General features: G+C 50.5%; 5 protein-coding genes across 5 annotated transcripts; 3 read left to right on the top strand and 2 right to left on the bottom strand.

The window, feature by feature from the left end:
- Positions 1-3,020: 3,020 nt before the first annotated feature.
- Positions 3,021-4,221, bottom strand: ISF_09571 (hypothetical protein; the record flags this gene model as incomplete). The annotated part of the gene is made up of 2 exons (XM_018853172.1): positions 3,021-4,095; positions 4,157-4,221. The coding sequence occupies 2 exons, from the start codon at positions 4,219-4,221 to the stop codon at positions 3,021-3,023; spliced, it is 1,140 nt and encodes a 379-aa protein (XP_018699650.1).
- A 7,253-nt stretch (positions 4,222-11,474) lies between these two features.
- ISF_09570 (Ribonuclease H-like protein) lies at positions 11,475-12,182 on the top strand (the record flags this gene model as incomplete). The annotated part of the gene is made up of 1 exon (XM_018853171.1): positions 11,475-12,182. One exon carries the CDS (start codon positions 11,475-11,477, stop codon positions 12,180-12,182), a length of 708 nt encoding a protein of 235 aa, XP_018699649.1.
- Positions 12,183-12,401: 219 nt separating this feature from the next.
- Positions 12,402-13,385, top strand: ISF_09569 (Ribonuclease H-like protein; the record flags this gene model as incomplete). Its single annotated transcript, XM_018853170.1, has 1 exon — positions 12,402-13,385. The coding sequence occupies one exon, from the start codon at positions 12,402-12,404 to the stop codon at positions 13,383-13,385; it is 984 nt and encodes a 327-aa protein (XP_018699648.1).
- Positions 13,386-19,172: 5,787 nt separating this feature from the next.
- On the bottom strand, positions 19,173-19,404 carry ISF_09568 (hypothetical protein; the record flags this gene model as incomplete). Its single annotated transcript, XM_018853169.1, has 2 exons — positions 19,173-19,217; positions 19,294-19,404. The coding sequence occupies 2 exons, from the start codon at positions 19,402-19,404 to the stop codon at positions 19,173-19,175; spliced, it is 156 nt and encodes a 51-aa protein (XP_018699647.1).
- Positions 19,405-26,141: 6,737 nt separating this feature from the next.
- Positions 26,142-26,708, top strand: ISF_09567 (ankyrin repeat protein; the record flags this gene model as incomplete). The annotated part of the gene is made up of 1 exon (XM_018853168.1): positions 26,142-26,708. One exon carries the CDS (start codon positions 26,142-26,144, stop codon positions 26,706-26,708), a length of 567 nt encoding a protein of 188 aa, XP_018699646.1.
- Between the last annotated feature and the right edge of the window lie 469 nt (positions 26,709-27,177).

Genomic DNA, 27,177 nt, shown 5'->3' with positions numbered 1-27,177 from the left:
CGACAACCACTAACCAGCACTAACTGACAGCCACTGACTGGGCACCAGCACTTCCTTGCACTGACTGCCGCTCTCCCACCCCGACTAGCTTCATGTTCTGGTTTTAAGACGTCTCTCTAAAAGCAGATGGGTACCCTTGTCCTTGGTGAAGTATCCCAATTCGTCCTTTCAACCACTACGGCCACAGAGTTTCATTGATCGCCTAGTGATTTCAGTTGTATCACTTAAGAGTGCAATGCAGGCGGAGATAATAGCTTGCCATGCCCTTTTTTTTTCCCATCACGCAGCCTCGTCGCTCAGTATTGCCATTAAATCTGTTAATTGGCAGGGCCGCCTTGCCGAGTTTCAAGAAAAATCTTTGGGCGTCCGCCTAATAGCTCGAGGATAGACCGTTTCCTTGAGCAATTAGCATCACATTCGATCAAAATGACCTCAAATATCTGGCGTACCATGTTGATGCGGGTCGGGAAATGACAATCCTTAGTTGAGCAGTAGTCGTAGTGCCGATGCTGTCGGCGCACTAGTACGTAAAAGTCGGCGCCGTAAAGACGGCTTAGTTGATCGCATCTTCTCATTAAGCGATACGTCGCTCTGGCAAAGTTCTCGCCTGTTCTGTCACGCTGTGATTGCGGAATTGTCATTGTTAAGTTTGCTCAAGGATCTCAGTTGTGAAACGCTGGCTGTTGGAGCTATTATATCGTGTTTGACGCAAGTCTGTTTCTGAGGTCCCTCTGTCTCGATCGTTGGCACGCTCCAAGCTGGGTGATCGGAAACGCTACCACCAGCTGTAAACAGTCTTGGTAGCACAACCACCATGAAGCAGACAGAAACAGGTTCAATAATGCGTTCTGATTTGACACTCTTCCAAGCGCTCGCAATACTGCCATAGGCGCTAGTCTTCCAAACTCTCTAATCAGCAAACTGTATTGAGCTGGCCCCTGGCGCAAGCATCAAGAGAGCATGCAACGATGCTGCCGCATGTTTTCTGGATCCACCAGGGTCTGTCCGCTGCTTCCAGCCCTAGTCCGCGTTGCTGCCGCTCGAGGGCTAGCTGGCGCTTGTGGTTGTGCAACTATCATCCGGCCTTAGCTGGTGGCATCGATGGATGAAAGTTGAACAGGGATCGGATACAGGAAACGGCCTGCGAACTATAATGTGTGGTTCTCACCAGTGAGAAGCTGTAAATACAGGGTCCGCACCAATCAGACAGGCGGCGTCGAGAGTGTAGAGCAGACGGCGTGACTAAACGGCTGCTAGGGCATGTGACACATGGGTGCGATATCTCGCTCAAGCCCAACACATAGATATAAACAAATATGTTACCGGTATCAAATTTTCCGGGCGACTCTCTTTGATGAGAAAAAATTGTAGAGCGAAATGCTGAGTATCGTGTCGCTATAGACTAGCTTGTGCGATATGCCAGCAACCGCGTCATCCTCAAGCCTAATCCCAAGCTTGTTCCACGCATACCGTCAAACATCCAAGAACCAAAAATCTTTTGCACTGCTACATCATCTCATCTACCTACTACCCAATTCTAGGGACCTCACGTTCGCCACTGACCCTCTACACACTAACCATTTCACTAGCCAAATGCCCCTTTATGTCCGCCGCAATTTGGCCAAACTGTTCACCGGGGTTTGCTGACAGCGGCGCATTGGATCGGACTGCCGACTCCACCGCATTAGTGACGACATCTGCAGCCTCAATCATTCGCTGGGGACAGTTTGAATGGATTGTAGCAGCTATCAAGGTAATGCTTGCTCGGTCTGTCCTTTTGAAATCCCTACTGCGTATTATTAGCATACTGTAAAATTTTAGAGCAGAGCGGACGAACAGTGTTGGCTCTGCTACTTCGGAGTAGAGTAAAGCAAGGACTGGTGATGGTCCTGCGAGCTGGACCCAGCTTCGCCCAGTCCGCTTACGTTCCTTTAGCTTATCTCGTAGATTTGTCTGACTAGAATGTTCCTCCTGGCAAGAAACATATATGTCCATTGCAACACTAGAGGCACGGTAGCAAGGTAATCTGTCCACTTGAGCCTTGTCCCTCTCGCCCTTTATTATGCTCTCGAGAGAGGTGAAGATTCGCATCAGCTGAATATAAGCGAGGCGTCGCAGCAAGTATGTTCCTTGCTTGCATGTTATGATATTGTCCACAGCTTTGAATGCAGCGGTAATACTTGGATCTGTTCTGCGAATGTCCGTTGACAAGGTGGTCTTGCAAAGCAAAGAATGCCAGTCAGTTACAGTGCTTGCACAGTTGTCCGCAAAGGCGTTGAATGTATCATCTCCAACTAGCTTTTGGCACAGCGTGTTGACTCTTGCTAATTTTTTCTGTTGCAATTTGTCAGTGTTACGCTTTTCGGGCGCTCTTGGTCTGGAATATCTTCGGGCCATATCAATTGTAATGACAGTGCCTTTGCAAAGCGCGTTTCCACTAACACGCGAACCGTTTTTTTCAAGATTGTTTCTGAACGAATGCATAGGAGAGTCTTGAAAAGACAAGCTCGTCTGCCGAACATGCAAGACGATATTTAAGTGTTGATAGGTTCCATGCCCCTCTCTACTTTGCCCGATGTCTGATTTCTGAAGTGGGTTTGCGTACTCGGCACAGAGTCTTGCCATGCGTCTGAAATCAGCGGCTGAGGCTAGACACCTTCCAGTCTTCAGGTAGCTGTAGCTGCTGGATATAAGGGTAAGCCTTTGATACCTAGTTGTCTCTACTTCAGGGGCCAACGCTCAGGTAGAGGCTCTACAGAGTCTCTTCAGTGCCTAGCTTCATTGCTAGTCATCGACCTCCGTACAATGCACCGTAGCTGGTCACTTTACCACTCACTAAGGGGCACCCCCTCTGAAATGAATTAGTACTTGAATTAGCGCCAGTGGCTGGCTGTCACGCAGCTTGCACACTCGAATGAAGTCGCGTATACTTCAGTAATTAAGTTATCAAAATAGTAATTTTATTAAAATAACCATTCAATTACTGCAATCTAAGTAAGAACTAACGCTGTCGAGTTCTCTCATTCCCTAAATATAATAGGTTGCCACGTAGAGTATACCTCAGCAAGTGCATGACCTAAATCAGAATGAAAGGCCGGAACTTCCTTCAGCAGCTCTTGCCAGCTGTCTAGGTCCTTCGCATCCTCGAATATGCATGCGGCAAACTGGGCAATGCCTCCCGCGCTGCAGTCATGGTAGGAGTGGCGAACTAACTGTCCAAAATCTGTAACAAACGCTGAGTCTTTAATCATCCAGCATGCCAGCTCGCGGATGAGTTCAGAGGTAGAAAAGTCCATCAGAGCAGCTATGGCATATTTCTCTGCAAATTTCCAGACTTTTGCGTGACCAACGAATACATTTCCGAAAGAGTCTCGCTCATTGCCCGCAGCAGTCTGCCATGAATACATAGGGTCATGGCTTCGCAGGAATGCGGAAATAGCATGTGACTTAAATGACAGACGATAATCAACATTATTGTGACTCAGCTCCTCACATTCCCCTCTGGTCGGAATTAAGGGAGGTGTGACCTTGCGCAGTGCATCCCGGCAGGAAACGATAGAGTAAGGCAGCTTGAAGCCGGTTTGAGGGCGTCCAAACAGACCGCCTCCGCCGAAGACAGGCCGGGTTGAGCCGCCAAATCCAAAAGAAGCGTCTCCGCTAGGGACGGACTGGGTTGAGCATCCAAACAGAGCTCCTCCGCTAGGGGTTCCGCCAAAAGGAGACTGGGCTGAGGTTCCGGGAACGGCGGATGTGCTGGAGGCTCCAAACAAGACAGGCCGGGTTTCCACGACGTCTGACCTTTCGGCAGATATCTTTGCGAGAACAGGCAAACCATTTTTAGTGTCGTCGGCAAGGTGCGCGTTCTCAGGTGAGGTCAATTCGTCATAACTGCCCATGTACACAAATTGAAAGAACCGATAAAATGTGTCTTTATCGGAAACTTCAAGATTCACACAGGCGTGGGCACCTTCAACTGCACTGTGAACCAGTGCATCGACGGGGGCAGACAAGCGTGATAGTAGCGATAATGGGGCAGTAAAGGAAAACCCATTGCTCCCATTCATCATCACAAAGCAAGCTTTTGCCGTAAGGATTCTATCGTATCGTAATGGTTAAGAAAGGCTACATGGCAGCAGCATTGGTTAGGAGCACTCACTCCTCGACTTCCCCATCGCCGACACTCGGCAAACCAGTATATCGCTGAAAGACGGGACTTGACATCTTGATTTGAACGCACCAAAGTCTTTTGGACAACGCGGCTTTCTGCTCAATAAAATGCAGGCGCCTTTATCATATATGCAGTTGTAACGCAGTGATGGGACATAACTGCGCCGCTCATGGCTACAGCGATGCCTGAAAACAGCACGCTACTTTTTGATGATGGCCCTAAGCTCAGGTCAGCAATCGGTAAGGAGCCTCGGAAAGAAATACTCGTTCCATATTATCGGTACAGCACCAGAAAAGGGTATGGTATCCCTGGTTACTTTCTTGCTGCACAATTCAGTTCACTGATACTTTCAATGGATATAACAACTGCGTCTGGGAGCTGCGGTCTGTTTGACGCTAGCGGCTTCCACCTAGTTACCCGCTGGCGCAGCGTGGGCCGTGGGGCAAAGAGCGTCATGTTTGCTGCTTTCTGTATTCTGCATACACCAAGGCTTATGTATATAGTAGGTTTGTCTTGTTTGCAAGGTCTCACTGGTGGATAGTATTCGACCTTTGGCACATCTCTCTGATTTTCTATAATGGCATTCATAACCTCGGCCGATATTGATGAACTGATGGACGAGCTTTTTCCTCCTACCCATCAAGATACCACTGCGGGGGAAATAGATGCGCCGTCTCAACCAGCGGATGCAGACAGGCCGATCTTAGATGACGATGGTGGCATGCAGATGGCAGATGCTGTCGATGCGGAGGCGGGTTCAGAGGATCTAGACGCGCACATGATAGACGATTCAGATACGCAAAATCCAGTTTCTCTATGCTCGAGCAGAGATGACTTCAATATCAGGGATGCCCAGGCGAAGAATCTTACAAAGAAAAGAGCTGGGCACCACAAACCCGGTGATGGCCATTTTTGCCCAATATGCGAAAAACCCTTTCTACAGAGGGGTGACCTCACCCGTCATTTGGAAGGGGTTCATATTGGGCCAGATACCGTCTTTTACCAGTGTCGAGATAGTCATTACCGAACGACAAGAAAGTCCAACTATGAGAGACATTTCCACAAATGTGTGGTGAAAGGAGAAACGACGGGAAGTTTCTACTGCCGCTGCGGAAGATCGGATGCCAACGAAACACTGCATATCGCTCACGTCCACAAATGCAGACCTGGACGGCGAGCGAGGGAGAAACGCACTTAGCAAGAGGCGGACCTCTCGTACTGCGGAAGATGCTGTTGTACCAAACCATGACATTGGGTAGTGCCGGGAGCCTCGGAATTAGTGCCTCACAAGACGGTGCCTCGCAAGGATCTGTTTGATTTATTCTAGCGTTGCGACTCATTCAAAGCTGTGCCTTTTGCAAGGCTTTGTCTCATTAGTCGCGATGCCTCATTCGTAACGGTGCCTCACTCGAAGTGGTGTCTCATCACTATCAGCGGTGCCTATTTAAGCACCGCCTAGCGAAACACCGCCTAGTGAGACACCGCCTGTAGAGTCACCGCGACGCTAGCCGAAATGAGCAGATCCTTGCTGGGCACCGCCTTGTGAGGCACTGCTGGTAGAGTTGAAGCAGACATCGATTTTTTACTACATCAGTAATCAGTAGCTTAGTTCAAAAGTGGTAAAAATATCAGTGTGGATTACTCAATGTGCAGATATAGAAAACGTGTGGACTTCTTCGTGTGCTCTGGGAGTGGCTTGAAGTAAGACTCGGTGTGGCCTGTCCTTAGATATATACAGGAAACAGATAGTGTGGAGTTCTTGGAGAGGATAATGTGGCACACATCGTTGTGTAGAGGACAAGGTGGTCGGTGTGTAGGGCGCAAAATGGTGACTGTGTAGTGGTTGGAATAGTCAGTGTGTAGCGATTGAAATGATTAGTGTGCATTGATAGATAGGGTTGGGTGGCAAGACAATATGGAAGAACCCGTGGTTTTAGAGCAGGATGGTTTTGAGGCACCACCTTGGGAGGCATTGTTGGTAGTGGCGAGGTACTTCATAGTTAGGTATCACGGCCTAGCTAGACACCATTAACAGCGGTGCCTCATTCACAGTGGTGCTTCCATCACAACGGTGCCTCCTTCACAGCAGTGCCTCAGGCGCCGCCTACTGTCTGCGGCCTGATATCTGTAGTGGCGTGCCACGGCGCTAGGAACCCTGTCTTTGGTACCACACCTGAAGAAGCGCCGAAACAGAAACCATATCGCACAACTGTGAAAACTATCACCACTGCGCAAGGTTTGAAAGAGTCGCACGCCTCTTCGGTAAACTCACATCACTGAATCAACACCTTGACTCCCCTTCTCACCAGCATGAGCTCTATCACTGCCCAAATAGGCGTTGCAAACGAGATTTAAAAACTCTAGCGGCCGTCATAAATCATCTGGAGAGTGAGAGTTGTGATTAAATGCGTTTTGAGACAGTACAGACGAATATTGAGCGTATATTTGATCCTAGCCGGATGATACAAGCACGTCTGTTGCAACCTTGCAATCGCCGAGATAACTGTAGCACTCTCGTGAGCGCCCTGTCGTCACTGGGCGGGCCGTCCTGCCCCTCATTTGCTGCATCTCGGTGCGTTTGCAACACAGCTATAGACGGGATGGTAGGCTGGCCTATCTCAGCTAGGTGCAAGAGGGCGTATGAGAGTACAAGGTTGCAGCTAACTTAAGGTGCATGCCTACAGTCATGCGAGGGCGTATGAAGGCAGGAGGTGAGCAATAAGCCTTCGTATGGAGCAATACAAGGGCAGATAAAAATAGGAGGTGTGCCTCCATACGACAGCGTATGCCCTCATACGAGAGCGTATAAAACTAGGAGGTTGCACCTACCATTAGGAAGGAGGTGCACCTACCTTTGAGTAGGAGATGCACCCACCCTCAAAGTAGGAAGTGCACCTGCCGTCAAGAAGGAGGTGCACCTACCTTCAAGTAGGAGGTGCACCTATACTTTCATACGAGGGCGTATGACGGCAGGAGGCGAGCAATAAGCCTTCGCATGGAGCAATAAGAGGGCGGATAAAAATAGGAGCTGTGCCTTCATACGACAGCGTATGCCTTCATACGACAGCGTAAGGAAATACGCCCACCCCCCTTCTGCTGGTCGAACACCCGTTTTTCCCCCTCACGGGCACAACATTGGGCTGGGCACAACGTTGTGCCGTGAAGGGGATCGGGTGTTTGACCAGCCTGGAATGGGAGTGGGCGTTGTGCCGACCGTTGTGCCCAGCTCAACGTTGTGCCCAGCCCAATGTGCCCGTGAGGGGGAAAAACGGGTGTTCGACCAGCAGAAGGGGGGTGGGCGTATTTCCATACGCTGTCGCATGAAGGTATACGCTGTCGTATGAAAGTATACGCTGTCGTATGAAGGCATACGCTGTCGTATGAAGGCACATACGCCCTCTTATGAAGGCAAAACTCCTATTTTCATATGCCCTCTAGAACTTATCATAGGCCAGCTAACCCGCGTCCCCCTTAGAGTCTCTAGGCGCACCTACCGACAAGTGAAAATGACCCCTTGTGCTCTACTGCACCTACCGACTGGTGAAAATGATCCCCTGTGCTCTACTGCACCTACCAACTGGTGAAAGTGACCCCCCTACACTTTACTGCACCTACTGACCGGTGAAAATGACCCTGTACGCCACTGCACCTACTGACTACGCCGATTCTCACCTGGAGACTGTAATAGGACAGCCTATTCCCCACGATAGAGTCAATCACCAGAGCAAGCCACAGGCGCCTGCGAATCAATTCTAGACACTTTCTAGCGTTCAATCGGTCAACTACGGAGAAATTCTCAAGAACCAGTATCGGTGTTGAGTTAATGCGACTATATTTTCGGTGATTTCTGCGGGAAGCTCTCGTTGGACAGCTGTCTCATCTCCTGGTTCGCGCTTGGCTAGAATATCGCCCTGATTGGACGATGATCATCTGCACTTGTGCCACTAGAACCAATCATATCCGTCACCTCCATAATTCATTGTCCGCTAGCTATAAAGCTGTCAGCCAGCCAATCGGCAAGCTGCCGCTGTATCCATGACGCTGAAAAGGCGTGCAAAAACATGGAAACATAATGTTGGATTCAGGTACTGGTATCTTCACCCTGGCCCCAACCATCACCACTACGTACACCCCAATCGTTCTGCTCCAGTAAAGATCGGGAGAAATGGCTAACCCCGGATGACCCTGGAGATGAAAGCAAACCAGTTCCCAAAAATTGGATCCCAAATACCATCATCAGAGAATGGAGTCAACCACTGACAATATAAAGTTTCGCTGGAGCGATGCCAAGCAAAGAACAAGTAAAAACTAAGCTTACATTCAGCCCATTGCCCAATGATGCCAAAGCGGGACAGAACGAGAGAAAATTTCGCCAGGGCTACGTATCGCGTGATGAGAAGATGCGATCAATTAAGCCGCCGTTACGGGGCCGACTTTTATGTCTTAGTGCGCCGACAACATCGGCACTATGACTACTGCTCAACAGACGACAATTGCTTTCCAGCTCGTATTGACATGGTATGTTCTATCAATGGGAGTTCCGTGTAAGAAAATATTAACCCGAATCTGTAGGATAAGATATATCCTCTGCCAATTAGGCGAACACCAAAAGATTTCAAGGAAAATGGAACGTCGCCCATGCAAGGCGATGTTTGACTGGTTAGTGTTGCCTAGTGTGCAGCTGAGGCAGGGCTTGCTGAAAGGAGTGGAGATCCCGCTACGCGTGCTGTTTGGTGTGCGGCCCCAGGTCGGCAATAGCGGCGTCCCCATGTGAATCAGAAATCAATAAATATTTGGAAGCGTCATTTTACCTATGATCGACCCGGATAGCTACATTTTAGATGCATAACGAGCATACAACTAGAGCTATGAATTCGATTTTCCTCTATCACCCTATTAACTGTACATTTTTACAGTAAGGATATTTTTAACTTACAGCTCAGCGCAGTATGAAAGACAGCCTCATCTGCTCCTCGCTCATGCTGCTGAAACTTTGCTGGTGCACTGGGCAGCTTGGTATAGTGGGCAAACCTGATTGCTGCGCCGGAGAATTCACGCTGCACGTCGTATCAATGCTAGACAAAAAGCTTCCGGGCGACGCTCGTGACGATGTTGTTTCGATGACTTGATGTTGAATAACAGCAGTTCTGCATGGTAATGCTTTGCTTTGATAAGCTTCGTAGTCGGGAGACTCAAACGAGCAGGAGAGCGGTGGAGATGGGCCAGACCAAGACCTTGGCGGGTGATGTTGCGTCGTGTGAGACGGCGCCGTGTTCAGTAGTGGCAATGCCTGTATCATGCCTTCTCTTGTGCCGGTTCGGCAGCAATACTCCTCCCTAACCAGATTTTTCTTTCGGTGGCGGGCGAGTTGTATCCGGAGCCCATGCCTTGCATACCACCAATTTTTGACAGAGTTATCGCTACGACCATGTAGCTTGCGTGCAATCTCGGTCCATCGTTTGCCGATCTCCGAAACGAGATGGTCGATTTGAGCCCCTTCTTCATGCGTAATAGGCTTGTGGTTCAAGGACGGCTCCAGGTTCTGGCGGTAGCGCTCGCGGCATTGCCGGCATTGCTTTGCTGTTCTTGAACCTAATTTCTGAGCAATTTCGACCCAGTCGTGGGGCTTTTGGGATTGAACGAGGTCTAGGAGGCACGCATCCTCAGAATTGGACCACGGCTTGCGTTGGTAGGACATTGTAGATTCGGCTGCGGTAGGAATGATGGGTGTTGGTTAACAAGAGGTGGGAAAAGCCGCGACTTCATTTTGGCGAGAAAGAAAGTATCACATCAAAAGTTCAGTAAGGAGATGCAAAAAAAAGACCTGAAATGTTCTATGAGGAGTGGGACTGCAAGTGTTAGACACAGTGATCGAGATGTCGAGCTGAAAGCGTGTCCCACCTTGTTCCACCACGGAACTCCTAGAACAACCGTTGACCTAGAACAACCGTTGACCGTCAGACATCGTCTAAACCGTTGTCTCGGCTGCTGCTGTTCCCGGCAAGTCAATCAGGCGCTGTTGGCGTCGTCCATCAATCTAGCCGAGAATATCCGAAAAGGCTGTCAAATCCCACCGTCGGCAGGGGAGATCTACTTGCGCTTCGGAGAGAGAATCAGGGATAAGCGGTGTCACTTGAGAAAAGGGCAGATGATGACCATGTTTTCGCCACGCTGCAGAGCGCAGCAGCAGGGGCGCCGTGGCATCGCCTCCACTGCGGGGCGGTACTAGGACAGGACGATTGAAAAAACCCTACCAAGGCTGGGGTGGGGGAGTGAAACCAGCGCGTTTGCACTCTGGGGTTCTGAATACAGGTCACTGCATGCTTCGGGGGTCAAAGTGTCCTCGTGATTAAGCCAAAACATCACTCAGCATGCATTCTCAGGAGCTGCTTAGGGTTGAACAGGGTTGTCAATTAAAAGAATCGGCTGGCGGCATTGCTACTTTCGCAGACCCAAGTATACTTTGAGCTGCTGGCGTTTTTTTGCGTACGGGACGTTTGTGTTCAGTTGCAAGCGTTCAAGAATGTCATCGATGTTTCCTATAGACGCCGACAATCAGGAACTTGATCGTAGTCGTGACTGACCTTTCGCTCTCTGCCATCTTCTATGCAGACTTGTCAACAAATAAATCCAAATCAAATGAATTCAAATGAATTCAAATCTATCCAAATCTATTCAAATCCAAATCGACCAAATTGATTTGTAATCAAATCAAATCGAACAGATAGATTTATTTGGATATTTGAATTCATTTGGATATTTGAATTCATTTGGATAATGTGGGTTGACCAATCGCAACGCGCAATTCCACGGTTTCGGACCCACCCCCTTTCAACGCACGTAGACGCAGGTGCGACTTGACACTAGCCACTGGCCAGTCGACACCGTGTTCTACCTAGCGGCGGTCGAGTCCCTCCCGACAATGGTTTCTATGGATGCCAGTGATCCAGAACCCCATTCTACCGCCTACAGCGATCTCGATGCAGCAACCGACCTTTCCGGATTCGATGTTAACAGAGAGGCGACAGCCGACACCACTTCCTCAGCTGCACACTCTGGCTACGAAGGCGTTGATTGGAATCGCCTTCCTGGGTATGTAGCTAGCAGGCACCGGCGAAGACAGCGGACGGGATGGGTATGGGAGCACGGATACGATGTCGAGAGAAACAATTCCGGCCGCCGTTTCTGGCTTTGCAAAGAGTGCCATCGGACAAGAGCCGCAATCACGCACATGTACGATGCTGCGTCTACGAGCCAAGCGAATGCTCACATGGAAGATGTCCATCGCATCAGCAGATGCGGGCAAATGTCACCCTATAGGAAGAAACAGCGCACCATCTTGGACATGGTTGACTTGGACGCTCGTCACAGGAAGGACCAGGCTGTGATGAATGCTCTTATAGCCTGCTTCGACCCGCTACACTTTCGACAGTTGCTTATTCGCTGGGTGGCCTGCGACAACGTCTCTTTCAACAAGCTGGAGAGTCCATACTTCCGCGAGCTTATGGAATACACAAACAGTGCTGTTATTGAGTCAGGCAGTCTGCCAACCCATAACACGATGCGTGATTGGATTGTAGGAGCCTTCAATCGTCACAAAGGTGTAGTTACTGAGCTGCTCGGTCGCTCTCTCAGCCGCATTAATATATCATTTGACGTGTGGACGTCCCGCAAGTTCACTTCCCTTCTCGGCCTGACCGTGCACTTTCTCGACGACGGAGGCAAGTTGCGTACATTTTTGCTTGGCTTGCCACGAATTGAGGGTCAACATAGTGGCGAAAACCTTGCAGACCGGGTTAGTGAAATCATCCACGAATATAATCTCAACAGCCGCGTTGGATACTTTATCACAGACAACGCAGAGAGCAACGACACTTGTCTTGATGAGCTCGCTGGTGAGCTTGGGTTCAAGAAGCAGCACCGCCGACTTCGGTGCTGCGGGCACATCATTAACCTTGTGGCCCGATCTATTTTGTTTGGGACGGATGCCGACGCTTTCGAGGAAGATTGCTAAGCTGATAAGGAACTTCAAGAAGAGGTGAAGTTGTGGAGGGCCAAAGGGCCGATTGGCAAACTGCATAACATTGTGCATTGGGTTCAGCGATCTGGCCAGCGCATTGAAAAACTCCACAGGCTTCAGAGCATCGAAAATGCGGCTCTAGGCCTTGATGACCACACAACCTACGATGTGATCACAGACAATGCTACCCGGTGGAACTCATCCGAGGCGATGATGGAGCGAGGCTATCAGCTTCGGAATCCCCTCGACTCTCTCGTCCAGGCGGAGGTTACGGAGTGGGGTCAATACGTCGCCGCGAGGACTGCGAATGGGACAAGGCCGATGCTAAAGAGGAGTCGGAAGAAGCCTGCAATTGTTGACGATAAGATGACTAGCGAAGACTGGGCAGTGATTGCAGAATACCTGGCCATCCTGAAGCCGCTGAAGATAGCGACGAAGCGGCTGGAAGGCAGACCTGAAGAGGGCAAACATGGGGCGGTCTGGGAAGTCCTGCTGACAATGGAATGGCTTCTGAGGCACCTGGAGGAGTCTAAGATGCAGCATGAACACGATGAAGAGCCTTACTTGCGAGTGGGTTGCAACCTCGGCTGGATGAAGCTGGATAAGTACTATGCACTTACTGATGACAGCCCCGTTTACCTTGCGGCCCTTGTTCTTCATCCTGCTTTTCGTTGGCCCGCCATCGAATCTCAATGGGCTGATCATCCAGAATGGTTGGATAGAGGTAAAGAAGCTGTTCGAGAACTTTGGGAAGAATATAGAGGACTACCCTTCGAGAAGGATGCGATCTTGGAAGCTCCCACCGCCGCGAGAAAAACAACCGACTTGGATGAATTTATGGCATCTGTCAGGAAGGCCAGCACTCAGCGTGCGTCATCAGCACCATCTACACGAGATGAGTATGCCGAGTGGTTGTCTACGCCGGAACCCGGTGACGGCCTGGTCGATAACCCGGTTCAATACTGGCTTCTCCGGCGACGACAATATCCGAACCTATCGCGAATGGCGATTGACCTCTTTTCGATTCCTGCGATGTCTTCTGAGCCAGAACGGATATTTAGTCTTGCAGGGCAGATGATCACGCCTTCAAGAAGACGGCTGCAAGCAGATATTGTAGGAGCGGCCCGATGCATCTCATCGTGTGAGAAAAGTGGGGCTATCCAAATTATCCAAATAAATTCAAATCTGCCCAGGTGAATTCAAATCGAATTCAAATTTGCCGTTTTGAATTCAAATCAAATCTAAAGGGGGTCAATTTGATTTGAATTTATTTGTTGACAAGTCTGCTTCTATGATCTTTGTGGTGCTCACCTTGAAGATCCTGTAGGCCAGCATACGTCTTTGGAAGAGTACGAATGGGCAAGTTGTCGATCCCTCGCAATTTAACGATTGTGCTCGTGCAGCAGCTTGATAACTTGTTTGCCAGACGCGCAGCGCTGTTAAAATGCCCCGCCCGCATCTCCAGCTGAACGTCCTGGATCCTGTCACGCAACTCCTCATACAGGTTCTTCAGCCTCTCTTGTACTTCCTTCGTTGTGTTATCGCTCGCGACGGCAGCAGCATTTTTCATTTCTTCGGCGAGCCTGATTTCTAAAGTTCGCGGCAGGTTCTGTAAAGAAGCGTTCGTGTGTTCGATGATGCCCCCGGCCCCGCGTCTCATGCATTTTGCCATCTACATCAAACTTGTGCACTATATCACGGGATTGAACATGCCAGTTCGCTCTTCCTCAGCCTCCCGGATAATAAGACAGCTTTTTCAATGTAATCATCACTGGTCAAGAGCTCTCTGAGGCTGCATCATAGACATCGGCTAGACGTGATGATCGATGCGCTAGGCCACCCCGGGCCGCTCCGGCTCCACCATTGATCTCCGTCCCGCAGACCATAAAAACCGTACCCGATGTTATTCATTTTAGCAGGCAATCAGTAATCTTGGTCACTCATCCGCGCGATCACTAGAACTGTCTGGGGCCACAGAGTTCGCACGCTACGGTGCTGCAGTGCTTGGTGAGGTGTGGCGCAGAGGCTTCGCCCCTCAAGCTCTCAAAACCCCAGACGGGACGCACATCCGATTCTCGCTCTTGTTGCGATGTGGCATCTATATCATGGCTTCCACTCTACAGGTGTAGTGAGAACTGGCAAACTTGATGAGCGATGGGCAGGCCCAATCAATTTCGCGCAGATCTGACGAGACCGGGAGTGCCAGAACCTGCGCACGCACTGCAGGCAGCCACTGCATGTGCATCTTGTTCCTTTTTGCCTAGGAACCCACGTCAAGGTTACGTTGTCGTTACTGTAGTAGCACGCACATTAGATGACTTTGCACCAATTTACGATAATTCCAGCGATCAAAGTTCTGCAGAATGCATGCTAAAAGGAGAAGTGGGTCACTACGTCACTACTATCCAAATGCGGCCGCTAACCGTCTCAAGCTACGACCAATGGCTAGGTTATACCAGCCTGCGATATCATGGCCAAAAATGATCGCTTGTGAATTCCATAAATCGGAGTCAATGGTCCGAGGGCTTCGTCAGTGCGGATGAAGCTGAGCGATTATCACACGAACTTGGAAGCTCAAAACGGATGTGGGATGTGTCCCGGTTCTGAATATTTTGTTGCTCACAGAATTATGTGGACAACCAACTAAACGGTGCGACATGCATCACTAGTGGTAGACCCTTGCGCGCTCAAACTCTGGGTCTTCTACCTCGCTGACCTAACAACTGATCCTTCGCAGCATCGTTCGGGCCGCGAAAATCCAAATTGGCGGTGAAAGAGAGTGCCAGACCACAACCAATCACTGAAAAGGAGGTAATCCTGCCTTTTGTATGTTTGAAAGGCCTGACAGCCACCCAGTCACGCTCCAAGAACCCAGGATATGCAAGAGAACGGATTGTCTAGAACACGTTGGCTCAGGAAGAAGAGTACAAGAGCGCTGAATGTGCCTAGAAGCTATCATTTTTATGGCGCAGTTGCGACAGAATAATGCCTTTCGAAAACGTGGCTTGTGCCCATTCATTCCTCCTCCCCTCCCCTCCTCCCCTTCTGCCCTCTAGGCTCTTCCCTCTCTCCTAGGGACGTGGCTGCGGCGAAAAAGCCATGATCGCAGTTTCAAGCCCTGGTCACCTTTTATCTATTCTCGTTTACTGTTAATACCACTTCTTCTTTTCACTCTCTGACAGTCTGGGAGAGGCCACGAGCCTGCTCCGTCCAATCCTGCCTCGCCCGCATTTCCGCATTTCTGCCTCTCTTCTAAGCTCGGTACGCGACTCCGGTCTTTTCAAATTCGACTGGTGCTAACCCGCAACATTTTCATGACTTTTACTTGCCCCTTGCCTCGCCACTCCACGTTGCAGAAGCGGAATACAGGCGGGATTCAAGGGACAATCGATCGCCCGCGCGTGGCAACAAGATTTTGCCGGCATCCTGTAATCAGAAAAGCGAAAGCAGAGCCAGTGATAGCCTTTGGTATAGGCATCGATATCATCTACAGTCCAGCAGGGATCATGAAAGGACCAGGACCCACCCGCCTTAGAACCGCGTCTGGACCATCTAGCACGACTGCAAAGCACAGAGCGCCAGCTCCAACTCTCAACCGATCTTTTTCCACAGCGACGGTGCACACTATGGCTCAAACAGCGGGGATCAGGAAGCGTAACAAGCTGGGGTACCACAGAGCATCAATTGCATGCGGTAAGGTTGACATTTTATTTCATGGACGCTGCTCATGGTTTGTTGGGTGGTCGCATGGTGTTTCAGGCGCGCTGGAACTTTACTCGAGTCACAACTAACCAGAGGGTGCCCACAACAGGCCATTGCCGGCACCGGAAAATTCGATGTATCGTATCTCCAGAGCTACAGAATCGATGTATAAGCTGCATACGACTCAAGAAAGACTGCAGCTTTTGCCCTGTCGGCCAAAAACCGCCGGCCGACTCACAAGGCAATACTACTGGCCAAGGAACTGGCAGCTCAACAGCGCATTCGCAGTCCTCCTCACCAGCCCTTGCGCCTGGGAACCCCAGTGGCATGGCGGCAAGATCTCTTCACGGGACGGGGCCGGTACAAGACTCCGTTGCGCTTGCTCCCCCCGTTCTGTCATCTAACATTGGCTACGTTAGCGTTACAGGTGAAGGTTTGTTCGACGCGAGGGTTCTTGAAACATACACTGACCACATCTTCTAACAAAAGGGACGAACATGCCAACCACGACCGAACAGATCTTTGATGTCTCTCCTGGATCGAGTCTCACCTGGGGCTTTGCTGAGCCAAGCCCAGTAACTCTGCCTGGATCCGTGGATATAGCCTATGGCTGGCACCCATATGACAGCAAATCCGGCTCTACCGGACAAAAATCACCCTCCTCACCTGAGCTGGCTACTCAGTTGGCTTGCATGGCAACAACGTCCGAAACGGCGCAGTTAAACAACTGGAATTGTAACGGCGGAATACCTCGAACAACACAAGCGAGATCTGTGTACTTAAGCAACAACCTTATCGGTCAGCTACAACAGCAATTTGTGTCTGCTCCGAGCAATGGACTGTATGATGGGCGGGCAGCGAACATGGAAAACACGTTTACGTCCTTGATGAATCTGCCTCGGTACGAGGGCATCCTGAACGGCAGTTGGAACTCACAACAGCAGGAAATGTTCCATGAACAGCAATAATAACTTGCGCATCAAAATATGGGTTTTCAGTCATGAGGTGTTCCACACAACAGTGGTGTGCCAATATGAGGCTGGATTGGGTGCACTTCAGGAGACCTGCAGCTTGCGCACGCGGATGAGATGTGCTGGTGAGACTTTCCGACTAATTTCATATGGAATATCGAATAATTGAATCCACCTGCAAGCGCTTGATCAGCTTGCTTCGGGGGGAAGAAGTGTAAAATCTGCAATCTATCAACACAACACATAGCATCACAGGCCTTGATGGTGGAAATTTAATAAACGCGGACTTCAAGTCTTATCTGCGTATAGCCCGAGAGTGCCCGATTGGCTGAGACTTCTCGCGCGAATGCCGAGTCGCTGGTGGTGGCACTCCTAGCAACACGGAGCCCGACGCGTCGCCGCTTCACGTTGCTATATTACCTGGATACACAGCGGCCTAAGCCAGCGCCCAGAGTCGTAGCACCAAGAAGAATGGCGTGCTTCCTCTGTCAAGCCGCGAAGGTGTATACGAAGCGATCATCAAAGCACAGCATTACCTTGTCAAACTGCTGTCATTCAACATCAAAGCATCGAAATAACATCGCCACGAGCATCGCCCGGAAGCTTTTTGTCTAGCAGTGATACGACGCGCAGCGTGAATTCTTCGGCGCAGCAATCAGGTTTGCCCATCATACCAAGCTGCCCAGCGCACCAGCAAAGTTCCAACAGCATGAGCAAGAAGCAGATGAGGCTGTCTTTCGTACTAGGCTGAGCTGCAAGTTAAAAATACCCTTGTTGCATAAATGTACAGTTGATAGGGTGATGGAGGAAAATCGAATTCATATCAGTACTTGTTTGCTCGTCATGCATGATGCATCTGAAATGTAGCTATCCGGGTTGGTCACTGGTAGAATGACGCTTGCAAATATCTATTGATACTAATATCACATGAGAGCCGCTATTGCTGGCCTGAGGCCGCATACCAACCAGCCGCAACCTTTGGTGACTAATTCCAGATGGTGGTCTAATGGAGCTGGCCTGGATCGTCCGTCGCAGGTGCGGTGGGCGTTTGAGTGTGACTTGGGTAGATCATGGTGACAACAGAATGATGGGGCGTCGGGCGTACTATGCCTGCTAACGGACTATGGGGTTTTTTTTTTTTTCGGTTGGGGGGGCTAGACAGTCGTGTCAGCGGGCTAGGCACAGGCAGGAAAAGAAATGAACTGAACCAAAGGGAAAAGAACAACACAAGAGGAAGGAGAGGAAACGTGGTAACTAAGAAAGGGCTACGCCATTTGAAGAAACGAGCATGACTATCAGAGGTAGAGTCGCTGAAATCAGAGAGGATGGCATTGGGGCCAGCACATATAAGAGGGCGATGCGGCGATTGCTGATTCTTTGCTAATGCAGGTCTCCAGCAGCGGCGTATCAACTAAGCTCCGTGTCTGACATTCTGTGCTGATGAGCACTGTCCTCATACCTACCTTGCATCTTTCTGGATTTCATTACTCATTCCCCGATGCTGTTTTGGCAACCTGATCTTGAGGAATGTGTAGCAAAAAGCTTTGTCAATAGTGCTGCTGACTCGGACCACTCAGCCTTAAGAACGAAGCTCGGGCGTCGACCGTACTGTGGCTTCCTACCCTTGGTACATTAGCAACCTCACCATGTCACACTCTCTCTCTTGGCACTATCTGGACCCAACCGTAGCGAGAGGGCTCACTATAATAGAGAATTCTCTTGGCTGTCCAATTTTCCTTGCAGTCAGCATTTAGTAATATCAACCAAACAAAGAATGCCGAGGTTTGTACCTTTGTAAAAGCCATGCCTAGCTAACAGATCTTCATACCTGCCTAGCATTTTCCATATCTAGATGAGTTTTGGAGTCGCATGATGCTACGGCTTAGGCATCATTGACCCCATGCATTTGCCGCGTAATGTTGCTGCCGTGTCTATGTGTGCCACATTGTGATCCAACGGCGGTAGTAATGGAAGGTCAAGGAGTAGTGCTAAGTGGAGTACAGCACGATGTCGCGTAGAAGGGCGAGGAGCGGCGTGATCAACGACTCTGTGGTAAGGATGGAAGTGAGCCGTATAGAGTGCAGAAGAAGATGTGTCTGCCAGAAAACAGCGTTGTCTATTGCAATGAATGGGTGCTATCTAGATAACCGTCGGGCGCTTTCAGGTTGCGCGTATTGCAGTATGGGTTTCTGCTGGCCTTGAGGGTCATTGTGTGCCTCCATCGCCAATTGGGGGACATATGGTGCAGCTGCTTGTTTCTGTGCACCAGAGTCGAACGATAAGTCCATCCTTTCGCAAGGAAGTATTTTTCTCAGACGTTGATCAGTAGAAACCAGCGGAAGCTCTCGTGGTCCACCTGAGGACTCCGAATAGTAGGCGACAAGGTGAAAATGCTGTCCGACGGCAGTGATGATACTGATTGACTTCTTTACCAGGCCACCGATCTTGTATCGGTATCCGTCAGGGTCGCTATCGTTGATAGGATCGTTGTGCTCGGTTGAGTTCGGTGCGTTGTTGCTTCCATTGTCTCGTTTATGCTCCATTTCGTTGTAGTTGAGAAAACCACTGGAGACCTTACTCGCACTCCATATTTTGCCATCAGTCCATCTTTTCATATTGGCCTCTCTCTCATCCCATACAAATACGGAGCCAGAACGGATAGACTGTCTTTCTTTCACTGACAGTCTTCGTTGCACCCGAGGAAGGATGCCCAGACGACAGGCCTCGAATAGCAGCATAGCATCTGAAATCGTTTGCACATGACCGTACCACGTTTCTATTCGTTCCGCTGCAGCACAGTCTATTGCGGCCATAGCCTGGTATAGGTCTGAACTAGTTGCGATTCAGGAATGTCGTGGCGAAATATTCTGTAGAATTAGAGGTGAGAAAGGCCAACTAAGGAGCCGGCTCAGCGTACCGGAACATTTGATATATTTCCGTTCTTCTGTTGGAGGACCTTTGGCAGGCAGATAATCCTTCATTCCAATAGTTTGGCGTGTTGCCAAGGAATTATTCAGCGCACTGGGTACGAAACCTTCATCGCGATGCTGGAACGAGAAATCTTGGCGCCTTGGCATGCGTAGGTGGCTCATGCAGCTGAGCAGCGTGCATGCATTTCGCCTTGTCACTGATACTAAGCTGGAGGTCCTACCTTCTCTCGCTGGACGATCAACTCCCATGTAAAAGTGGATGTAGCAAGTGCTCCAGCAATTCATACTGACAATGGTCACACGCAACATATATTTTTGCATCAACCCCTGCCACTCAGGGCGGTCAGTACGTTTTTGTGTGTGTATTTAACGTCCAGCGGCTATCGGCTGTTCAAAGTCCCTTAGCGGGGCACAGGAGGTGCTTGGCCAGTGACTACTTTTGCTACGTGTAACATGAGCAAAACACTATCTAGCCGGGCATCAGCTCGAAGGCGCACTCATTCGTCTCTATTACCCGTCAGGGGCATGTGCAGCTGTTGAGTTTCGGACCATGCAGATCTGTAGTGCGGGCCGCTGGAGCAGTCAGGAATGAGGAGCAAAGGAATAACCCGGGAAAGGAGCGTCAAGTGTGGTGTCTAGCAGATCCTTGCAAGGAAGAACTTGCCCAAGGTTGCACGCCACTTAACGTAATTCAACTGGGTTGACTTAATTGACCACTAGCGTCAACACAACTCAAGCTATCGCATTCGATTACACAACACGTCAATCAATGAACTTGATTGATGGACTGTCTTGCTTTGTTTTTGTTTTCTGTCTTTATTTGACGTCTATGTCCTAGCTTTGGTGTAAGCAAAGAGGCGTGCTAGCTATGCTCTGCGGATGAACGTGCCGCCGCCGTTTTGGTTGGCGTGACGGGCCCGGACGCGCCCACGTTCTCACCAGGGGCTAAATCGTACCAGCTTCTTGACCTAAACATCCTCCTCTAGCAGCAGCTGCGCGCCAATCAAGGTAGAACTGCTTCTTCTCAATTAGCAGTTTTACTGTAGGTGGCTTCCCTCAGCGGAGAGCCACCTTTGCTGTTTTACAGCTAGGTTTTTGTGCCCCGGGGGTGTTAACACGTGTTTCGACATGACAAAAGAAATAATAACGAGGTTTCTACAAGCAGCTCGCGCTGCTTAGGGAGTTAGTTCGTCTCTTAGTCGTCAACTAAGAGCGCCTTCCATTTATTAGTATCGCTTATTAATATTCGCATGATAGAAGTCAGCAAGCTTTACGTAGGTCTGGAAAGATCTACCCAGGTATCTCCGCGTCGCGGCTTCAGGCTCGGGGGTTATCCGAGGCCTAAAGATGCGGGGGATCTTCCTGCAGTAGAAGAGGTGGGTTGTGAGTTGAGATCGGCGTCTTCATGCCTGAAGCGCTCGTGGTAGTCGGCGAAGTCTCCGTGGTGACGGGGTCAACAAGAAAACGCAATCTCCAATTCCATTATCTGGAAGCCACCAAAGAGCGAGGATGAGAGAAAAGCGAAGGAGGCTACTCGAGAAGGGGCGCGACCTGAGGCAACGGTTCCTGAGGATGCTCTCCACTGACCTTGGGTGAGTCCCCACCTATCTTCCTGTCTCCACGCGTGGATGTGGGCTACAGTCCTCAAGCTTCTAACCTGAATGCTTTTACACCAGCACCATATCTTTCCTAGTTGTAGCGTCTAGCTGGCTAGTGTGGATTATTATCAGGCATTATTGTGCAGTTTGAGTAGTGCTACCTCCTTCAGAAAATTTAACCAAAAACATGACCTTCAGGCGACTATATAATGACGGCTCAATCTCGGCATCGGTCTGTCAGACCTAGACCGACCGGGTTGCTGAAGCCAGACCGTCCAAGACCGACAGACCGGAGGCAGCGACAAACCCAGACCGACAGACCGCAAGGCCCAGTCTGGGTCGCTCGGACTGTTAGCCACGCTGACTCTCCACCACCTTCAACATTGAGAAGAAAAAACGCTCAACGCAGAAAGACAGATCCCAGAGAACGTGGGAAAATACTTGAAAGCATTGACACAGCCTTGCCAGGCGAACAAACGAGAGCACTCTATGAGAAGTGACCATGGAATGGACGGGCAGTGTTGGCTCAGCTTAGGACCTACATAATCAGGCTACATGGATACCTGCACCAGATCAGAGTGGTGTCGTCAAGCCAATGTACGTGCGAACTCGAACGCGAACCAATTAAGCATTTACTCTTCCGCTGCTCGAGATGGGAGGCACATCGAAAGGAGATGACAGAATGCACAGATACACAGAAAGGCAACATTTCATTCTATGTCGAGGGAAAATCTTCGTCCATGGACCAAAGTGGAAACCCAACATGAGAGCGGTGAGGGCCACGATCCAATTTGCGTTGGCCACTGGCCGATTGAACAACGACTAAAACACCAACACTCGCTCGTACCTCATAATCACATACAACATTCGTGTCGCTGATAACAAGCGCCGCTTCAGCCGCTGTAGATAGGACGCTGAACACTTGAGGAATAGCCTTCAAGCTAGCCAATTAATACAAGCACCGCACGAGAACCTGTGCTATGGAAAAAACGGGAGCAAGAGCAGAAATGAGAGGCTGTACACATACGGAAACGGAAGACAGCAAAAGTATATACAGGAGATAGAAGCTGTTTGCTCAACGCGCCTACGTGGTTGCAGCCACGGCCGCATACCGCCAGCGTCATCGAATCTGACAGAGAGGCTACTCGGCACGGCACTTTCATAGTCGCAGTATGATGACATGAAGAGTATTAGTAGCCCAGTGGCAATTACTGAGAACATGGATACAACGCCGTTACTCAACGAGTACGACTGCACGTTCGTTTATCCTTTTGACAGCTCGTCAGGCACGACTTTTACGTAGGGCCTAAGCTACGGCATCAAAGGACATGTGTAATCAAATCAAAGCACAGATTCTTACTACAGCTACAATGGTATTGGGGAGGTTTGTGTAGCCGGCCGCAGACTCTGAGGCAACACAGCTTGGTAGTGATTTGGTCAAGTGCTGCGGTGAGACTCGATCTGAAGAGAGCGGGCATCATCGACTACTTGTGGCCCATGTTCTCTTTGATATCGCTATATCGTATTTGAAATGGATAGATACGCACTATATTAGCATGGCTACCGATAGACCAGCAATGCACAAGGCCCAGACATACAACCCACGTCCGAGTCTGACTGCGATCCCGCCATTTTCATCGTCCCTGCCATAATCACCTACACCGCTCCGATCGAATTCAAGCTCTGGCGTACGCCCCTCTATTGTCGGTAAATCCATGTTGGGGCCTTTGCACCGCTTGACACCACTTCTCCCCGTCCCGCAGAACAGACTATTTACGCAATAATCCCCCTGACCACAGCAGATTCCCTCTTGTGGGATACAAGCCCATGGAATTCCGTTTTCGAGGGACTTTGTCGAGTCTGGACAGCAAACAGGCTTATCTCCTTGACAGTAGTATTTAGTCTTGAGACCGGAGGCACCAGCTATCGAGAAACCAGTTAGCAAGGACTAAAGTTTTAACCTACTACCATCAAAAATGCAAGAATTGGGGGGATGGGGCAACCCTCCTGCGCAGTGCGAATGGAATCAATTGGATTCTTACTTTCTGATCCACAGACTTTTCTTCCAGAGGACATGCCCCTTTCCAGAAGTAGCCCTGTGCTATCGCGCAAGTGCGGGCTTGCCAAAATCATGCTCCATTGGGTTGCCGGGGCCAAGGCAGAGAGAAGACGGAAGGTCTGCATTGTTGGAATGAAGGCAGCAAAATTGAATGTAACGAACCAGGTGTCAGGGGAGCGGGCGAGGACACAGGGCCGGTCAGGTCTTTTCAATGTATTGAGGACCAGTAAGGTTTGGAAAGCTATCTGGACGCATCTGGTACACAACCTCAATGGCAGGGCTCGGGCCGCCGATTGTTTGCCAAGGCTAGCCGCCGAGCGCCACGGGCCACACAGCGCAGCACTATTTGACACAGTCCCGCTGTTTGTATTCAGTATGCTTGTACATGGCCTCATGGCGTTGTGAACTGATGAATTCTGATGCAACACTGGCAGCGGCCACGAGTCCTGTGCCCGTTCTCCTAGGAGTGCTCTTGGCAAGATCTAGAACTGGTTTGTTGAGCCGGGATTTATTAACATTGCGCCCATCCGGGAGCTGATGGGCTTTCTTGGCTCTCACCTGCCAAGGCTACAGTGCCAATCCATGACCGCATCCAGCCTCAGCTGAGCTCACCTGTCTCCGTCCCTGAGGGTGCCCCTTCGTGGCCTCCCCCCGCCCGAATTTTGCCCTACAGATGACAGGCTATGGCCATGTAATACCTGTGTTGCCTGGGCCACCCCCGCCGCTTGATTCCCCCTAGCCAGTCACCGCAACTCATAAGAACGCCTACAATCGCATTGGAGTAGCACGAAGGGACCTACGCCAAGGGCAAAGCAGAGCATAACACAGTGGTCGGCATAGCCTGAGGGAGGCATAATCTGTTAGTGTACAAGTACGGCGGCTTCACAAGGCAGCAGTAATCTGCCAGCGCCAACCCTAACGTCCACTAAATTTACAGCCGTAGCCCCACACAAACGGCTAAGCAGTGTAGAAGAGGCGCGTCTCTTCGTTCATTCAGTAATGTATTGTCGCGCGGGCCAGCAACACAATATTTGCATGACTGGATCTCAGGCGCCCTTTAGCATTCAACCCACGGAACGACCTGTGGCATCATCTCAATGACAAGCACAGCATACCGACTCCGGCGAAAGGAAATTGGACTAACTGAACGCCAAGCGACGCAATTTATAAACACAAGGCCAAACCAAGATGCGATTCGTGAAGCAATACCCGTATACACTAAGCTACCGAGATCCGGCCAACGTTCTTCACTCCGCCGATAAGTCCCGTGGAAACTCATTGCGGGAAGAGACTAGCAGGCTCCCAAACACCACCCGTCCCAGTTCTACTTCGAGTCCTCGGCCGAAGCCAAAACCTACCCGCCGCCATCGACGACGACAACGCATCGCCGTTGGCGAACACAGCTGTCGAGCAGGACCCGCCAGTGGATCCAATGTTGCTAAGAGACTCCTCCAGCTGAGCGTTGGACAACCGGTGCGGCTGAAGATTCGCCAAGGATGGCCGGACACGGGGAAAGAGAAGAAAGGACAGAGCATCTGAACTCACGTTAGAGAATAACAAGGACCAGGAGGGAAGAGGGGAAACGTATGCGGTTGTCGCGGTGGCTTGAGGGGGCTTGGGCAGAATCTGTTTTGATAACGCGGACCAGCTGTCAAGGAGACATTTTTCGACCCCAACGTACCCTAAGGACCTGGTTTGCTTCGGCACTGCGAGCACGCCACCAGATCTTCGATTGCTTACGGGTGGGTGCCTTGCTGTCCTGTCCATGATGAGTTCCTTGCGTGGATGCAGTTGCCAGTTGCCCAGCCCATCCCGCCGTGGGGCAGAGTTTACCCGTTGCCGCCAAGGTACCTACAACAAACGCGGGTCTGCTGCACGTTAGTACCTCGATATCTTGCCATTTAAAGGAATGAAAGAGAAAGTACCAACCTTTGCAAGACCATAACACGTCAGGGACCCGCTCTTGAGAGAATACAATTCTTGCCAACTGGTTAAATTGTCACCTGTCTGTGTACTCAAAGCATGATGGATGTCACTGTGCAGCTCCCGACCGATCCTGTCGAACGGCGTCGGATTCAAAATCGCATCGCCCAACGCAAGTTTCGTCGTAGGTCATTCCTGTGACTATCGGTATCACCATAATTCTCGTCGCTGACCAAGACGGTCTCTGGGTCGGTATTTCAGATAAGCACGTTCAGAACCAAGCAGCAATGTCTGCCAACAACAGCCGCCCCTCCAGCCATCATGCACGGTGGCCATCATCATCCAACACACTGGCGCAGGTCACCTCTACGCCGCCCATTTCTAGCGCACCCCAGTCACCAAGTTTATTCGGATGCATCGACTTGGGGACCACGCGGCCTGGGGGGTTACCTATGACGCCAGCCACAGTCTCGATCGATGGCCTTGGCCTGGACATATGCTTTGACAGCCACTTCGATGCCTGCATAGATATGCCAAGTCTACCCACTGAACTGCCCGGCAGATCTTGGTCGTGCGATCAGGACCTTTCTGCACCGTTGCACGCATTGTACCCCGGCCTGCCCACACTCCAGGCTGCAGTATCAGCTTCGTATGCCTCGTCGTCGTCATCGCCGGGTCGGTCGCGCGGGGCTCCGGCCAGCGAAGGAGGGCCGGTGTTGTCTGTGAGCAGCGTGGCTCGACCGAGCTCGCGGCGCAGTGCTGTCATTGATATGCCGACTGCCGCTGTTGATGCAAGCCTTAGCGTCGAGTTGGAGGGCGCTGCCAATGAAAACGAGGATGATAGTGCACAATGTGGCAAAGGATGGATAAGTACCATTCATATCGCGGTGCAGAGCGGAAACGAGCGCATCCTTGGTATGCTGCTACGGCACGACACGGAGGGCATCAGCTGTCTGGACAGCAATGGCCGGACGCCACTCTTCCACGGGGCCATCCAGGACAATGAGCCCGTCGTGCGGATGCTGCTGGCTCATGGCGCCCGCATTGGCGTGCTTGACAAGGAAGGGCGGTCACCGCTGCATTGGGCTGTTCTGTATCGTCGGCTCGAGGTCCTCCGGACGCTGCTCGAGCACTGGAACAAGCGTGAGAGGAACACCTTTGACATTGATGCCCACGATCATGTCGGCTGGACGCCATTGCATCTCGCGGTCGAGAGGCGCTTCGAGGCGGGTGTGTCGCTGTTGATGCAGAGCGGCGCCAACATCAAGGTCCGCGCCAACATTTGTCCGCACACGGGCAAGCCAATTCCATTTAACGTGGAGCCGCTCGGATCTTGAGTTCCCGCCCCCTGCGATGTGCCCTCTTACTGGGTTGATGGTAGCGTCCTCTTTTTGCTTCTCTGTACATGGCTCTCGATAGTTGCCTGGCTTTGTTCATTGCGCTTTGGTACGTACTTTCGTTGTCTTATTTAGATGTGCATGAAATCAAGATCCAATATTAGACATTGGACTACTGCAACTTCGTCATGTCTGAAAACACAGTCCTTGCTCTAACTGGCCAGCACGAGCCATTTTAAGGCTTATTGTGGCTGTGAGTCAATTGAATTCCGCCTTGTGACAATTGTCGCAACCTATAATACCAGACTAATAAGATTCGTTCATCACAAAATCTCAAAACGCTCCAAAATTCATTTAATAATTAGAATAATTAGCCATACATTCTACGCGGCTTACTGTTAAAGAGACATCTCATATCTGCTCTAGTATATTTGCGGCTCGTCACCGCAGAGCTCTACAAAAACGTTGA

Source organism: Cordyceps fumosorosea, assembly GCF_001636725.1.
Source record: "Cordyceps fumosorosea ARSEF 2679 chromosome Unknown scaffold_55, whole genome shotgun sequence".
Taxonomy (NCBI): Eukaryota; Fungi; Ascomycota; class Sordariomycetes; order Hypocreales; family Cordycipitaceae; genus Cordyceps; species Cordyceps fumosorosea.
Note: the sequence above shows the minus strand (reverse complement) of the source record. Positions and strands in the feature narration are given on the sequence as shown.